At 37.5% G+C, this 17,344-nt stretch overlaps 1 protein-coding gene across 12 annotated transcripts in view; it reads left to right on the forward strand.

Annotated features, from left to right (window-relative positions):
- Window positions 1-17,344, forward strand: part of Atp8a2 (ATPase phospholipid transporting 8A2) — a 641,036-nt gene that overhangs the window by 172,748 nt on the left and 450,944 nt on the right. For all 12 annotated transcript variants that reach the window (XR_015446599.1, XR_015446600.1, XR_015446601.1 and 9 more), the window contains 4 exons: window positions 4,371-4,498; window positions 10,691-10,768; window positions 14,713-14,801; window positions 15,148-15,192. Coding sequence is in view for 9 of the 12 variants with exons in the window: in XM_087199399.1 (XP_087055525.1) it covers window positions 4,371-4,498; window positions 10,691-10,768; window positions 14,713-14,801; window positions 15,148-15,192 (340 nt within the window). In the remaining 3 variants the exon portion in view is untranslated. The remainder of the gene's footprint in view (window positions 1-4,370; window positions 4,499-10,690; window positions 10,769-14,712; window positions 14,802-15,147; window positions 15,193-17,344) is intronic.

Consider the following 17,344-nt stretch of genomic DNA (forward strand, 5'->3'; position numbering starts at 1 on the left):
TGAGCCCAATCTGTCTTATGTTATTCTTTTTTGCATCATCTAGCAGCTGCTGGATTGATTTCTCATATTCCCTTATAATTTTGAAGCAATTTTTCTTTTCCTGGTCTCTAATTGCAATCTTATCTTCTATATCTGAAATTCTGTCCTCACATTGGCTCATTCTGCTGTGTAGACTTTCAATGGGGTTTTTCATGTCCTGGAAATCTATTTGCATCTGTTTTATGGATTCCATTTGTTTCTTATGTGGGATTCCATCATGTTTCTGTGCTCCTCTCTAGATTTATTTATCATGTCTTGCACTAGGGGCACAATCTCTGGTGTTATCTGAGAAATTATTTCTGATTTCATTTTTTCCAGATCCCCCTTTGTTGCCAGTTCAGTGGGTCCAAGTGGTTGAGTATCAGAGTGTTCCATCTCATTTCCTTTGGGGTTGCTGTAGGTGATCTGGAAGTCTGGTTTTGAGACTTATTTATGTGTTTTCTCATTTCAACTGGGGCAGGGGGCTGTTGGTGCCTGCACGGATTACCTCCTCTGAGCTGGGAGAGGTATGACAGGGTCCTGGAGCAGCAGTAGGGATGGTGAACCAAAAGCCCTTTCCTGTGGGCTGGGAGCAGTGGGAGGGATGGTGACCGGGAACCCCCTTCTTCTGGACCAGGAGCAGCGGGTCAGCGGGTCAGAAGCCCCTACTTCTGGGCCAGGAGCAGCGGGACTCAGTACCTTGGTCTGGTTGTCTGGTGTCCTCTCCTTTTTTGTAGTTTGGAACCAGGTGGCTGCCTGTCTGCAGCAGGGTGATTTGGCGTGTTCTGTGAGACTCAGGACCTCGGTAGGGCGTGCACAGACCTGCCTGTCTACAGCGGGCTGATTCAGCGTCTTCCCCGGGACAGTCATTTTTTCTTTTAATTCATTATGTTTACTAGTACATTTTAGGTATACAATATGATGACATTCATCATTGGGAATTTGTAACTGTACATGATATATCTTGGTTCTTTTTTTTTTTTTTTTCCATTCCTCTGCCCTTCCTTCCACCCCTCCACCCCCTCTCTATTTACAAAGACTTTGTTTCTGTTTTTTTCCTTTTCTCATATTTATTCCTTTCATTTTTGTATTGCTGCTTTCAAGATTTTGTCTTTGGTTTTTGACAGTTTTGTGTTTATTTTGCTTCGACTTTTATGGAACTTCTTATATGTGTAAATTATCTTTTTTCATACAATTTAGGACATTTTCAGGTATTATTCAAGTATTGTTTCTGTCACTCTCTTGATCTTTTCTCCTTCTGGTACTGCCATTGTGAATTTGTTTGTACACTTGGTGTGTCCTACAGGTGTCTGGGCTCTGTTAGTTTTTCTTTATTCCTTTTTCTTTCTGTTCTTCAGGTTGGATAATCTCACTTGACTTCTCTTCAAGTTTACTTATTATCTCTTTTGCAAACTCAAGTCTACTAGTGACTTTTTTTGGTTTGTTTCACTTACTGTACTTTTCAAGTCCAGAATCTCCATTTGGTTTTTTTTAATTAACAAAAACCCTTTTGTTTCCTTATTGATATTCTTTTTCTTTTTTCTTTTTTTTTTGGTCCCGAGGATTGAACTCAGGACCTTGATCTTGCAAGGCAGGCAGCCCAACCACTGAGCTAAATCCCCAGCCTTCCTTATTGATATTCTAAATTTGAGTTGTAATTATCATCATACTTTTCTTTAATTTTTCAGTTTCCTAAAGGGAACTATTACATCTTCGGTTGGCCCTTATCTGCGTGCCCCTCAAAAACAGCTCCTATTGACATTTTTCTGGGTTTTTTTTTTTTTTTGCAAGTCTCATAACTTTTTTTTTTGGTTGAAAACTGGACATTCTAGATAATATGGTAACTCTGGATTCTCATTTTTTTTTTTCACTGTAGGGGTTGTTGTTGCTTTCTGTGTTTGTTTGCTTATTTGTTTAGTGATTTGTCTGGACTAATTCTATAAAATCTGCTTGCTTCTGAAGTATGTAGTCAGTGACATTACTGATTAGTTTTATTTCCTTGCTTTTACTTCTCAATTCTTCTTAAATGTACAGTTTAGTACACACGGTGGTTTAGTACATTCACAGATTTGTGCAACTTTTACCTCTACTTAACTTTAGGACATTTTCATCATTTTGCAAAGAAACTCTGTCCTCATCAGCAGCAATTATTTGCTTTTTTTTAAAGTCAGTAGATGTTGGAGGTTAGCCCATGATTGGTCAGAGGTTGTACATAAACCCCTCCAGCAACTCAACTCAAGGTCCTACATATTATTGTTTGGTCTCGGGGTGACTTGAGGAATGCCTTCGATGTTTGGGGAGATTTCTTATACTCCTGAAGATGTTCCAGTCCTTGTGCCCATTCTACTCTAGGGTAGCAGCCTGCCTTACCCTGAAATTGAGTTTCTGAAGCATGGAGCTGGAGCAGAGGGGAGATGAGTCCCCTCAGTCTACCTCTTCTACATCCAGAATGGAATTTAAGTGATACAGCCTTGGGCGTGGGAGGGAGGAGCAGCCTCTGGCTTAAATGCCAAGATTCAGTAGATTTTCTCAAATATATTTATTTGTATATTTATATGCTTTATGATACGTTTCCTGAGACTTTAAAAGCTTTTTAAAAAAAATTGTCCCGTTTTATTGCTGCTGTTTTTTTTTGGGGGGGGGGATAAGAAAACCTGCCAATCTCTTTATATGGCAATTATAGAAAATAAATGAGATTTAATGACAAAAGATTAAATGATATATTTAAATATTAAAAATTTGGAGGGAGGGCTGGGGATTTAGCTCAGTGGCACCGAACCTGTCTTGCAAATGCAAAGTCCTGAGTTCAATCCCTGGTACCAGAAAAAAAATATTTGGAGGGAATTTTCCTGGGGTTATTGTTATTTCCATCTTTCACTATATTTTGGTTAAACTGATTAAAACACTTTTTTAATGTTTCTAATTATTTCAGATAGGAATAATTCATACATTTTGATCTGCGACCCAAGGAAACTTAACATTGTCACTTCATAGATGTGAGAAATATGACTAGGACTTCACTTGTAGTTGGATCAGAATCCCTCATTTCGATTTTTTTTTCTTTTTCCATTTCGATTCTTAACATTTGAATTTGTACCATGTTATCTAGCTTCAAATGTGAAGACTGACACTAATGTACACATGTAATTAGTTCCACAGTATCACAGTCTGAGAAATATACAGTATTGACATTATCTTGGTATATAGGATCTGTGGAAACAGAATGACATTTAAATTGCTAAGTTAGTGTTGAACTCTAGTATGAGCTATATGATTTACAGTGGATCAGGTATTTTTGTCCATCCATAAGGCTGTCTTGTCCTTGTAAGAAGAATCTGAGTAGCTCTGGTCAAAGCCATCAACTTCACATTTGCATTGTCACTATTGGAATTTTGTGTTTTGTCTGTCTTTGCTCATCTCCTCTTGATTATTATTATTTGGCCAAATTTTTTAATGTAAGAATGGGTCTCTCTTTTTTTGAATCAACTTCTCTTATTTCCTGGTTTTAGACCAGAGCCTTCTACTTGGGCTTGGGTTTCCTTCAGTGCACTCTACTTTTTGATACTATGATATGAAGCATTTTTGGCTAGGTTTCAAAAACCAGAAAATTTTAATTTTTTAACACATACTATAATTTTAGTTGGCCAATGTTTGCTTCTAAACAAATGCTATACCTTACCAGCATCTGTAACTGTTGACCTTTAGAGATCTTGTTTAGTGACTCGTTCATTCTATAAGAACAAGATACCCAAGAAATGTATCAGGAAGGAAAGCCATCAGCTGAAAAAGCAGAAGGCTTGGTAGTGAGTAGAGAATGAACAGATGGCAGAGAGGGGAGTCTACTGGCTGGCTTGTGCCCACTCACCTTATTCTTTCCCAGCACCTTGTTTTCCTATCACGTTACTATCCACAGCTCCAAGTGTGAATCAAACTACCACCATTTGCCTTCACCTTCCTTACGAAAAGCTCAATAAGTGTGGTTTGGAGCCACTACAAATTCCTAATATCCAGCCCTAGCCTTCTGCTTTCTTATTAAAAAGCCTGTGGTTTGCTTCCTGTAGTGGCCATTTAATAGCTCTGTCCCACTGCATGGTCACATTAAGAGACATGCTGTCTCTGCTTTCTGCACCCCCAGTCTCCTAACAGATGCCAGCTCTCTGCAGAGACTGTCTGGACAGTCTTGGTTGTCACAACTCCTGACACATAGTAGGTATTCAGGAACTTTTAAAACTTGAATCTCTAAATTAACCAACAGGCTTTTGTTGTGAACATCTTTTAGAAAAATCTGAAAGTAACAAAATAGAAAGAAAGGGTAACTAAAGCTGCATGAATATCTTGGTTTTCTTACACAGACACAAGCTCAGATAATTTTGGATACAACCTGTTGACGTTCATCATCTTATACAACAATCTTATTCCCATCAGTCTGCTGGTGACTCTAGAGGTTGTGAAATACACACAAGCCCTCTTCATAAACTGGGTGAGTATCCATACAGAGAGAAATGCCTATCACTACTTTCCAATACTTTCAGAGCCTTTGTCATTGAATTGAACTTCTAAGAAAAGAAGAATAGAGAACATTTATGATTAGGTCTGAGAGTTAAGCTGACCAAACAGATAACTGGCTTGAGATGCTGGTGAGGGTGTATCTGAGAAATAGAGAAGACAGTATGCCTACCTGTTCCAGAGGTGGTTGTAGAGACAGTATAAGATTGTAGAGGTGGGATGCTCAGTGGATGCTTAGCTATGGATGCGTCTCATGTCTCACCAATGCAAGGATGGCCACTTTGGGATGTTTGCTATTGTGTTCATTATATATAAAAATTCATTGTGACAATAAACTTGTATTTGACTGTAAGAATAGAATTGGGATATTTTTATGTTGGGAATTGAACCCAGGGCATCATGCATGCTAGGCAAATATTCTACAGTTGCAGTGAGTGACCACGAACAGTGTAGAGGATGAAAAAGATTACTCGGAGAGGATCAGAGGAGCAATTTCTCACCCAAGAGTGCCAAGCCATTAGGAGGACTCTCTGGAGAAAAAAAAGCCACTGAGCTGAGAACTCTCTGTTTTATTTAGACTATCGATGTAAGAGAAAAAAAACAGAAAGCAATTTGGGGTAGGAGCTATCTCAAGGCTAAGCAGTTTTTCTTGAGGAAAGGGGCAGGACAAATGGCCAGGCACAACATGTTTCATTTAATTTAAACTTTTTGTTGCTTGACCATTTGATTCTCACATAGCTTCTGTACTTTTGCCTTGTACTTTAACAATTCACTCCTCATAGGGCCTATGTGCTTTTGTCCTGCAGTTTAATCAGTCAGTTTAATCATTCGCTCCTGGCCAGGTCCCCCACATTTCCCTCTTTTTTGTTTTATAAAATCAGGGATAGGGAGAAAGAGAGAAATATAGTGTAGATGAGTATTTGTTTTGATGTAGGAAGGTCATCATGGCCTCGGCATGGAGCGTCTGCCGGAATAGTATATAAAGGGCCTTGAGGACGGTAAGAAAAAACAACAAACAACAAAAAGATAATTCCAATAGTAATGAGAATCCAAATGTGAAGGTTGAGGGCAGAAAACCAATTTTGGGGATTTAGCCAGTAGGCAATATCATTAAGGTGAGTTAAGGTGATGTTGCCAGCTTTCACTTGTAATTTATGAAGTTGGGCCTGTAGTCAGCCCTGGAGATTAGTAATATCTCCATCCAGATTTGTATGAAAGACACCATGGAGAAGTGTTGAACTTCCTCTTAGGACTATGAATTGTTAAATGGGATAGATATGATGCACACAGAACAGTAATCGGTATCACAACTAAGTTGACTGTGTGTCCAAACAGCTTGCTGATGTTTGTTGAGCCAGCCAACTGTCGCTTTAAGGACATCAAGTTACTATAAGATTTTTTATCAGTGTTGGTCTGAGTACCATAATATGAATAATGTTTGAGAGATATTAAAAATTATTTATATATCATTGGGGGAGGAAAAGGAATACAATAACTACTGTTGGTGATATTGGAACTATATATAGTGGAATTTCTTTTGTCAAGCAATAGCATTTGTGAGGTAACAGGTGCCAAATATTGTAATAACCAGAGTGGCTACACTCCCTCCTATGGTCCCTTAAGGGGCCAGGAGGTGGCAGTTAAGTTTTGTTTGTATATGAGGTATCATTAAAGGAAAGATGATTTTGGACCTTTCCATGTAACTATATGTAAGACAGGTGATGTAAGAACATGAGCCCAATAAACCATCTCATTTACTTGAGGTGCATATGTCAGCAAACTCAGAAAGATAAGGAACCTTTTTACCTTTGGAGTTGTAAGTCACTTATGTGATCTTTGTAAGAAACAGGCTTTCAGAAGTGAAAAAATTCTTGTGCTTTGCAGCATCTGTATAGCTTGAGTGGTGAGTTGCCTTTTGTACTGCTGTGAAACCTTCTGAATCACAATCTAGAAAATTTTAAATCTTATTAAATTAAATTACAGTCTTGGTCGATATATTGATCCATATTCCCCCTTTTTGTTTTACAAATCAAGTTCTGAGGAGCTCATTGGCTTGTTTTATAATGGCTCATCTCGTAAGGTTGTGAGGGATATTGGTGACATATTTAACATGTCAGAGTTGGAGGAAAGTTTATAAGGAAATTGGCGTTCCCCTCTATTAGAGGGCTAGGGAACATATGAAAGAGCATCTCATCATTTTTATTATGAATAAGGGCAGTTTTAATCACTTGTAGAGTCCCCACAAAATAGGCCAAATCAGCAACAATATTGAGAGGTTGAATCAGGGAATTGTTATTTTTTATCAATTATGGTTGTCTTAGAAGTTGAATTCCTGTAGAATGTTAATAGATAACAATTATAAAGTTTTATAGAGAAAATTTGAGGTCAGGGGTAACATGACACAGTTTCATAACAATCATGATGACATCGTTACATTAAATGATATGAAAAAATTTTATTCAAATTTGTCATTTTTCAATAGTGTCATAAGAAGAATGCATTAGTACATAGATGTATTTCATGTGATATTGTTTGGACGGTACAGTGTTTGAGCATTTTTAAGTGTTGTAACATAAATATATAACATACACATAATAATCATTTAGGCATAAATCTTGAAAAACTATTTGTATCTTTGAAGACCTGTACATTTGGGAAACAATATTTAATATATTTAATATACCATGAAACTAGCAATAATGAGTGTCACAAATTAGGCTGGAACTTCCCCAGGAGGCAGCTTTGTCTTATTTTTTGTCACTGATCAGTCTAAGTGCCTCCGTTAGTCGTGCAGAGAAATTCGTGTTTAATATTAATTTTGGAAACCTTTGTCAACCAGAGAGGAGAACTGAGACCTGGGAAGGAGTGAGTGATCGGACCAGGGCTATAGCCCCCTAATCTTTGAGCAACAGGGAGATTTCAGAAGAAATAGTCTGGGCTCCACCAAACTGACAAGCAAATATATATATTTCTTTCTATAAACTGCATACCCCACAAGATTTTTCTCGACATATTTGAGCTTTCTAGTTCTGTCATTATCTCTCTCTTTATCTTCCTGGCAAGGCAAAACTTTTATCATACAAAATCCTTTCATATCAAAGGTATATCTCTTATACTTATAGCCTTCTTCATATATTTTTCTCTGTCCTACCTACTACGAACTTCTCATGACAAACTTGGCTGTGGACACTTGGATTTTAAAGTGTTCTTCTCTGTCTCCCCACCTCCTTTGGTCTCAGATTGTTACCTTTTTAGATCTGACTAGCTGCCAACAGACTTTCAAATAATCTTGAATCAGTACTCGTTATCACCAGCAGAGAGCAGGGAGAAAAGCAAGTTAACATTGAAATTGTAATTTAAGAATTTATAACGCAGGGCCGGGGATTTAGCTCAGTGATTCCGCCGCCTGCCTCGCAAGCACAAGGTCCTGAGTTCGATCCCCCATACCAAAAAAAAAAAAAAAAGAATTTATAGTGCAAAAGAAATATTTTAAGCATATTAATTAAACAAAAATACCAACTTAAATTAGAAGCCAAAAGTAAATGTATCAGTTAGCTAAGATTTGTAACAATGGGCTCTCATGCCACAGCATGAACATTTTATGATTGACTCCCTGTTTTTATTGAGGGGTTGGGGAGCTGTGCTTTTCTTTCTGCTTTTTTTGTAAGAGGGTTCCCCTCATTATCAGATTTGGCATTGATTGGCTCAATGATATCATTTTTAACATTTAGGACATTTTTGTTTTGGCTCAGTCTCTTTATCATGCTCGTTTATTTTTATAGTCCTTTGAAGATGTCTCTTCTTGCCACAAGTATAACACATTTGAGGCTTTACAGCAGCAGCAAGCACCTGTGTCTTATAGATCTTGGTTCTCACACTTGATAAACCGTAATCATTTTAGCAATATTTAAAATTTTTAAAGGATGTTAGGACTCTTTGACAATCAGCATTGGCATTTTTGTATGCTAGTTGAAGTAGGTCTTGACCATCAAGAGGGAATGTCTATATATTAATATTATGTTGTGGCTCACAGATGAGGTCATTTGGTCACTCTATGTTTGTTTTAGTTTTTCTTTCTTGTGTTGGTTTTGTTGTTTTTAAAACAATGGTTGCAGGTGTTCTATAGCTTTTGCGTGGACGGAGTATCTAGGTGGAGCATACTTTTGAGGCCACTCAAAAAATGGGTGGGACACATCTCCCTCCCTCCTAGGACCAGTTACATGCAGGCACAGAATTTCTCAAGCAAGCCCCAGATTGTAAAAGAAATGAATTTATTTGTCTAGATCCAAATTGGATTCCAGAGGCAGCGAAAGTGAGGCCTTGGTTAATATTTTTGTGAGAGCAGTGCTGCTAGGCACACCAGAGTTGAGAAGCTGTGTGTGTTTTTATTTTTAATTCATAATGGTTTGTCCCTGTATTATAGGCTTTTAATCTCATTTTTATGTTAATCTCTTGAATACCAATGAAAAACACCTTTAAATTATTGCGTATAGACAATAGGCATTGTATCCATAAAACCAATTTTGATATCATTTTCATTGGCTAACAACCTGAAAAGAAACATGTCATCAACTTTAATGGCATTTTTACTTTTACCAACTAATTTAAATTACCCCACTGTTAAGCTACGTAAACCAAAAGGCATTGGGTTAATATCATGAGTCTATTTACCGATAAATCAACTTAGGTAGGACTTTTTGGAGGATAATATATATCTGAAAGTTAACCCTCACACACATGGAAACATATATATTAGCCTAAATCACATATAAGCTTTATATTGCCAAACTTCAAGGCTTTTATTTGTAAGTGCCCTTTAAGTCTATTAGTTGTTGCTCTGTAATGAGTTTCATTTTGGCTCATTCTCTTAAAAGCCAGAAGTATATAAGGGCGAAAATAAAAGAAAAAGTAAAATTGATATGAGCTCAAAAGTCTTTACTGAAGCAGCTGTAGGTGCCTTATCAGTTATTAAATCAGATTAACAGGCAGATGAACAGGCAAGATAACATACAGAACACATAAAACAGTTATACTACTTCAGAGTGCACTTTCAGATGTTTATACCGTGGCAGTGAACCTTAGTAACAATACTGATACGAGTTTTTATTTTTTTCATAGATATGTCCCAGTTTAGCATATTTTATGGCTTGATTTTCGTTGTCTTTAGCTTTTTTGGTTTTCTTTTCTTTAGTTTTTATTTTATTCTATTTTTTTGCAGTCAGATGTTTTTAAGAGACATTGTAAATGTTGCTTACATTGTTTTTCCTTCTTAAAGTTCAACCCATATTGTAGGGAAAGCAGGAAAAATGAAAAGTAAAAGAGCAAAGTGAGAAACAAATGAACTTTCCCCTCTCACTTAGCAATTGGACAGGTAAAAGGCCTCTGGGCTGATAAACCTAACCATTGACCTCAAAGTAGCTTACCAGGCTATTCCGTGGCTGTCTGTGTTCCCTTATGCGGGAGAAGAGTTGGAGGCATCCTTGTTCCTTTTCCATGCTTGGGAGGTTGGTCCGCTTCACTGATCTGCAGCAACATGTTTTGCCTCACAAGGGACACCACTTATTTCAGTGAGCGACCAATGGCAGCATAGAGGATGAAAAAGATTCCCCAGAGACAAGGCTTAGTTTAGTCACTGAGAGGCCCAGAGAGGCCTTTATCTTCTTCCAGAGTCTCCCTGATGGCTGGGCGCTCTATGCTGAGAAATAGCTCCTCTCCCAGTAATCCTTTTCACCCTCTATGCTGCCTGGTTGCTCACTGATACACTCTACAACTGAGCTACAGCCCTGTCCCTATACCTGGATTTTTAAAAAGACTGTCATGACCTTGAAGCACTGGACTCCAGCAGTCAGTACTTAACAGACCAGGCACAGATACATTCATCTTTATTTGATCTTTCTAGCAGTTCTGCAAATGATATACTAAGTACAAAATCAGGAGTTAGTTTAAGTTATGAAATGATGGTCTTGAAACCAAATCTTCTGTGTATAAAATACTGTTTCCCCTCTTATGTACACTGTATTTTTACCCCCAAATAAAAAAGCTAGCATGTATATTAATATGAAAGGTTTTAAAAGTTACCTGTTCTTAAGCTTCTGTGTTAATCTGAATGAAGCATCAATGATACACATTTTCTAAGGTTCTCTTTCTTTCTCTCTTACACTCTTAGGACACAGATATGTATTATATAGAAAATGACACTCCTGCAATGGCAAGAACATCAAACCTTAATGAAGAACTTGGGCAGGTGAGAACCTCTTTGGGATCATTGGCAACAGTGACATAAGCAGGAGGGGAGACGGGTTAGCAGAACTATGGAGAGATTTTGCAAGAATAGTTATCCATGAACGTAGTTATAATATCCGAAGAGCTACATGGTATTTGCAAGTATTAATAAATATAGATGTCACTTGCTTTTGGCTTGCTTTTTGAGACACAACTACATCTTATCATCTAGAAGTTACCTGCAAAAAACGTAGTACAAAAATATGGTAGAATATAATTTTGGACCCTTTTAAAAAGTGCTTATCAGAGGCAAATGGCAGGGAAAGCAATGCATAAGGTTGTTAGATATCGGGTAACTTCACAAAATGTATGGGGCTGTCAGAAGGACATGTAACCTCAAGATTTTGTCTGTATTCCAGGGAACCAGTGATTTTAGCACCTTTACTCCAAACTCTTCTTGACTCTCCCGAGTTATACTTGACATTAAGTCTGCCTCTTCTGTTAAAATTGCTGCAGGGAATAATTTCTTTTAAATACATTATAATGAAGATTAGGATTTCATTTTATACATCTTAAACCTCCAATTACCCTATGAGGTGGGTGCTATAACTTCAATGTGTAGATGAGAAATGAGTGATTTACCCCAGAATACCTGGCTAAGGAATGACAGATTGGGGACTACAGATTATCCAAATCTGGCCTTATTCTTCCCTTACTGTTGTAGAAATGTCTCCCCCATCCTGTGTCCCTCTGTGAAGATCAGGTGAAATGTCTCATTCACCTGAGGATTAGAAAAGTATCATATGGAGGTACTTTATTTCTTTTTTATTTTCTTTTTCTCTTTTTTAAAGAAATAAATATTTCTTTATTTCTCTTTTCAAAGATACTGATTTATGTAGCATTGATGAATTTATCACTAGAATATTGAAGTTCAAATTTGTGTACCAAATTGTGTAATGAAATAGAATTCTATAGGCAAAAATGGTTGTGAGTCTGTTTCTTTGATATTATTTTCCAAATCTTTTTAGAGTTAATAGTGAATTTTTTTTTCTGTGTTTTCCTGAACTGTGCACATTTGCAGAAGTGCCCTTAAGTTTGTAGAGTAACAAGTGGATTGTGACTAGAGATCATTCCTAGCACAAAGCACAAATCCCAGCAAGGCCAATGTCACTCCAGGTGCATGGGGCAAAGGACAGTACCCAGAGCAGGCCGTGGACTTCCACTCCTTGTTGCTGTTGCTATTTTTCCTTGCATTTTCCTTTCTATAAAGATTTCATCATTTATAAAATCCTACTCCTATTAAAATTTGTACATTCTTGTTAGGTTTCAGACTGTATTTGCCTTCTCTAGTTTTCCAGGCAAGATTAACTTGCCTGTCTTCTACATTCCCATAACAATCTTCCCAAACATATATACAGTAAAATAAGAGATGGCACTAATTATCATACATCTGTTTTGTTCCGAGGACTTTTGAGCTCAATGGAGAGCAAGGATGTGCCCTGCATAGCTGGCCCTCTGTGTCCGTGGGCCCTTCATCCACAGCTTCAGCCAATGCTCCATTGAAAATGCAGCTGGGCCTATGAAGGTTACGTCAGTAACAAACATGGACAGACCTTTTCTTGTCCTTCTCCCCTAAACAACACAGAATAAGAACTGTTTGCATAGCATTTGTGTAGCACTAGGTATTATTATAAGTCATCTAGAGATGTTTGAAGTGGTACAGAAGAATGCACTTCGATTCCATGCAAATACTACACCATTTTGTAAAGGGACTTGAAGCACTCACAGGTTTTGGTACCTTAAGGGATTTCCTAGAATCAGTGTCCTGAGGATACTAAGGGATGACTGTATGTGGTGTGTGTTGCCTTTTTAGTTGCGCACAGTGCTCAGCATATAGTCGCTCTCAGGTGCCACTGCACTGGGCCTGAATAATTGAAGACTGAAAGTACTCGAGAAGCCCCCCAGATGAAATCACTCCCCTAATGGGATGTGGAGAAGTGTATTAGTCAGTTTTCCTCTTGCTGGACAAAAATACCTGAATCTGCAACTCCAAGGAGGAGAAGTTTATTTTGGCTCACACTTCGTAGGTTTCAGTCCATGGCTCTAAGGCATCATGGTTGAGCAAATCTGGTTCCTCGTAGCAGGTGGGAAGCAGAGAGCAGGGAAGGAGACTGAGAGGAAGGAGCTGGCAACCAGACTCGGTCCCCCAAGGTCATGGCCCCATGACCCGCCCAGACACATCCAGAAGTGAGTCTTAGTAATCTCTAGGCAACTCCCAAACCTCTCAAGTGGACATTTGGATAGATTTGAGTTGAACTTTAAGGATGACCTAAAATAAAATTCAATAGAGAATTTGATAGCAAATCTTGATAATTTCTTATTATAAAATTTTCGATTTTAATATTTGGATATAACCTTTTAATTCTTTTTTTCAAAAGGCAGAAGAAACCACTGCTTATTGGAAGGCAGATTCTACTGCCTATTTATGCCCTAGATTTACTCTATATAAAACTTACATAAAATGTATTAACATATAGTAATGAAACATTAATTACCTTGATTTAATTAGTGTGTGTTTTGTACATTTTTTGAAATTTCACATTGTACTTCATTAATATGTGTAACTATTATATGTTAATTAAAAATTATAAAAATATTTAAGGAAATAGATATGCTGACAACCCTGATTTAATCATTATACATTGTATACATGAATTGGATTATCATACTATACTTCCTAAATATGTACAATTAAAATAGAATAAAAATTTAAAGAGATTATTAGTAAAGCATAAATTACCCCTAGCATACTAATTTTAAATTTGTATGTAATATTTACCTTCTTTAGCAGCTTTAATAATTTTTCTTTACTTGGAAGTCCTTTGATTGCTTTAAAAATAATTCTCAGTGTATGTGTTTACATTATTTTATTAAGAAAAATTACACAGTAAGCAATTCATGTTATTAATCTCTTCTATAGGACTATAAAATACTGTTTCCTTAGACCGGTTCTCTAGGCTCTCTGGAAGTTTTCTAGCATACATCTTGATTCCTCTCTAGAAAACTACTAAGAAACTGAAGTTTTCTCTGGGACAATCCTGTAATCACCATCCCTTCCTAACCCATACCATGACATCCAGATGTGGAAGGATGGTACATATCTTCTAGCCAGACCCTTTAGCTCACCATGGTGGAAACTGGGGCCAAGAAGGATAAGGAGAATTTGTAAGCGTCTGCATGACTAGAGGGGTATGAGCACTAACTAGTCACTTTCCTCATAAGCCTGAGTTCTTTCCTTCTTCTTCACTATATTATTGATATGAGAGAGCATAATTTTCCCACCACATTTAGATTTGGAGCATGGCTCTTTTCTATTCAGCTAATATTGTCAGGATGGTTACTTTTGGTCTACTCATTGACATCCTTTTTCACCTTTGTATATCAAGAATGTCATGTTTTTAATCTGTTTATCTTTGCATCTTGAAAAATTGTATCACTTATACCAGATCCATTCTATCTTTATATACATTTTATCTGTGCAATCACTCTCTTCCCTTTTGTGCAGTGCTGGGGATCAAACCCAGCCTTTGCACATGGTTAGGCAAGTGCTCTACCACTGAGCTATATCCCGTGTCCTCAAGTGGTATCTTGAGGAATGAAATATAGCACTGAAATACCATTTGAAAGGACTTAATGCTCTCACTTATAGATAGTTCCAGGGCTCCTATGAAGCTTTCTTTGCATATTCCAGGACAATTTGACTGTAGAATTAGCTACAGAAACAGGTTTGTAACTGACCTAATAATTAAAGTATTTTTGTTGTTGTTGTTACTAACTTTACTTTCAGGAAATCTACTAATCTAAATTTAATACGGATTTTGAAAAATACAGAAGGAAAAACTTCATTTATTGATCTTTGCATCTTATTACACTCTTGGTGTGAATTTCTTTTATTCTTTGATTTAGGTAAAATATCTGTTTTCTGACAAGACTGGAACTCTGACATGCAATATCATGAACTTCAAGAAGTGTAGCATTGCAGGAGTAACCTATGGGTAAGTGTGTTTATGTTCATTACTTACTGGAAATTTCACTTGTATTTTTCCAGCAAAATAAATTTATTTTTAGCTATTTCATCAAGTATCTTGATTTTTTGATGTTTATGAGGGCTATAGATATATAGTTATGATTTAATGTATGTACTACTTAAATGAGTCCCAAATGGTAACTTTGAACAGTTAAAATACAATTTATTTCTACAAATACTAACTTAGTAAGAAATTCCAGTGAGTCTATAAATTCATATAGCTAAGCTAATGCTTGTAAATTTCTTACCTGTGTCTTGATCTGAATGCCTGTCTTTTGATCCATTTGTGACCAGTGCATTTTCCTCTCTGGCAGACATTTCCCAGAACTGACAAGAGAGCCATCCTCAGATGACTTCTCGTAAGTAGATTCTCACACTTCTTGCCATGTTAGTGCAAAAGGCTTCAGAATAATCGTATATTAGCATTCCTTATCTGAATATTTTATATGTAAATAAAAGTTGCATATATGTTATTTTGAAAGAAAATCAGAATAAGATTCAAACATGAACACAGTTTTTAAAGTCCATACTGCACAGCTTTTAACAAAAGTAGTCTGCCCGTGGTCTAGTGTTTGCCATTTCCTGGAAGCACCCGACTTTAACTTTTTGACTCTTCAAAAAATTTATGCCTGTATTTCCTAATTATATGTTGCCAATTTAAACATGTTTTAAAGTTGTAGACATTTATAGATTTTTTTTAGCCACAGAAGAAGTTTTAGCATAAGCTCCTCTATGTGTGACCTGTCCCTTGGCCCCTGGTCCCCCTGTGGCAGCCCTGTGGAAGCATTTAACATTGTTCCCATGTCCTTAGCATACTAACTTGCAACCATGACCCTTGAGGTTTGTTTTCCTTCACTGTGTTGAGCATTTAGTGGACTATTAGTGAGTGATTTCTGTCTGTAAATTTCTCTTATTAATTTTGGGGAAATGTCCTTACACTATTTTTATGACAGTTTTCCCTCCCCTCAACCTCCCTGTTTTGTCTGGGTCTGTTGTTAGGCAAATATTCAGTCTTTGAGATGATCTTCCAACTTCATTAACTTTTCCTCTCACTTTTCTTTTTTGTTGTTTTACTTTCTGATATTTTTTCCACCTTTTATCCTTCATGAGAATTTTCATGTTCCCATTTGCAGCTTTCAAAAGCACTTTCCTAACCTTGCACGCTCTTACCCTTTCCATTTCTTTTGCTCTACTCTCCTACCCTCAACTCCCACCCCGTCCCTCACTGTGTTGATTTGTTAATTTTATAGGCTTCTTGAAAAGCCTAGTGATCATTGGCTGTGTGTACATATATATTAAAATTATTTTTCTTTGTGGTAAATACACAAAACATAAAATCGACCCTTTTAACCATCTTTCATGTATTCTTAAGGAGGAATTTTAGCGCCATTACAAATTAAGAAAGATGCAGAGATTTTTTTCATGTGATCTGTGCCAACCCCCACACCTTTCCCCATCTATCAAAATCCCCCATCAGAGTGGTGTGTGTGTTACAACCGGTGAACCTGCACTGCTACATCACTGCCACCCAGAGTCCACACTTAGCACAAGGCTCACTCTTGGCACTATCTGTAGGTGGTGTGTACACATCATTATCACATCATAGGGTATTTTCACTGCCCTAAAAATCCTCTGAGCTCTGGTTGTTCAAGGTCCCAAACCCCAGTCCTTGCCAACCATTGATTTTTTCAGTACTGGGGATTGAACCCAGGACCTTCATACTGAGCTATATCCCCAGTCTTTTAAAAATGTTTTTATTTTTATTTTGAGACACAGTCTCACTAAGTCGCCTAAGTGACCCTCTTGGCTCAGCCTCCCAAAACTGGGATTTAAGGCATGCATCACTATGCCCAGTTCGTGACCTGATCTTCTTCTCACTGTCACCGCAGCTTTGTCTTTTCAAGAATGTCTTTGTTCTTTCCAGTTGGAATCATACAGTAGAGAGCCTCCTTTTGTGGGCTTCTTTCACTAGTAATATGCATTTAAATTTCCTTCATGTTTTTTTCATGGTTTGTTAGCTTAATTCTTTTTAGTGCTGAAAATACACCATGCTGAGGCTACTCTGGTTTACCCTCTCTAAAGGATGGGACTTCCCCCTGTATGGGTGTGGAGAGTCCTGTTGTCTGGATGTGTGGGATGAAGGAGAGTTCTTGCAAGCTGAGGGTTCTGTAAGTGGACTTGGAAACTATCTTGTCACGTGCTTTCCCTGTATATGGAATTAGCTTTCTGTTGCTGTGACAAAATACTGGCATAAATCAACTTGAAGGAGGAAAGGTTTACTTTGGCTAGTGGTTTCAGAGGTTTCTGTCCATGGTCACTTGGCTTCATCATTTCTGAGCCCGTGACGAGGCAAGACACATGATGGTGGAGGAAAGTTGTTCACCTCATGGCAACCAGGAAGCAGAGACAGAGAGAGAGGTCCCAGAGAGGAAAGGTCCAGGAACAAGACACAGTTCTCAAGGTAACAAACCATGGCCCTCTCCCTTCAACTAGGCCCCGCCTCCTAAGTTT

The sequence above is a fragment of the Heterocephalus glaber genome, unplaced genomic scaffold, assembly GCF_053883595.1.
Source record: "Heterocephalus glaber isolate CG9 unplaced genomic scaffold, H.glaber_assembly_v1.0 deba00001719, whole genome shotgun sequence".
NCBI lineage: Eukaryota > Metazoa > Chordata > Mammalia > Rodentia > Bathyergidae > Heterocephalus > Heterocephalus glaber.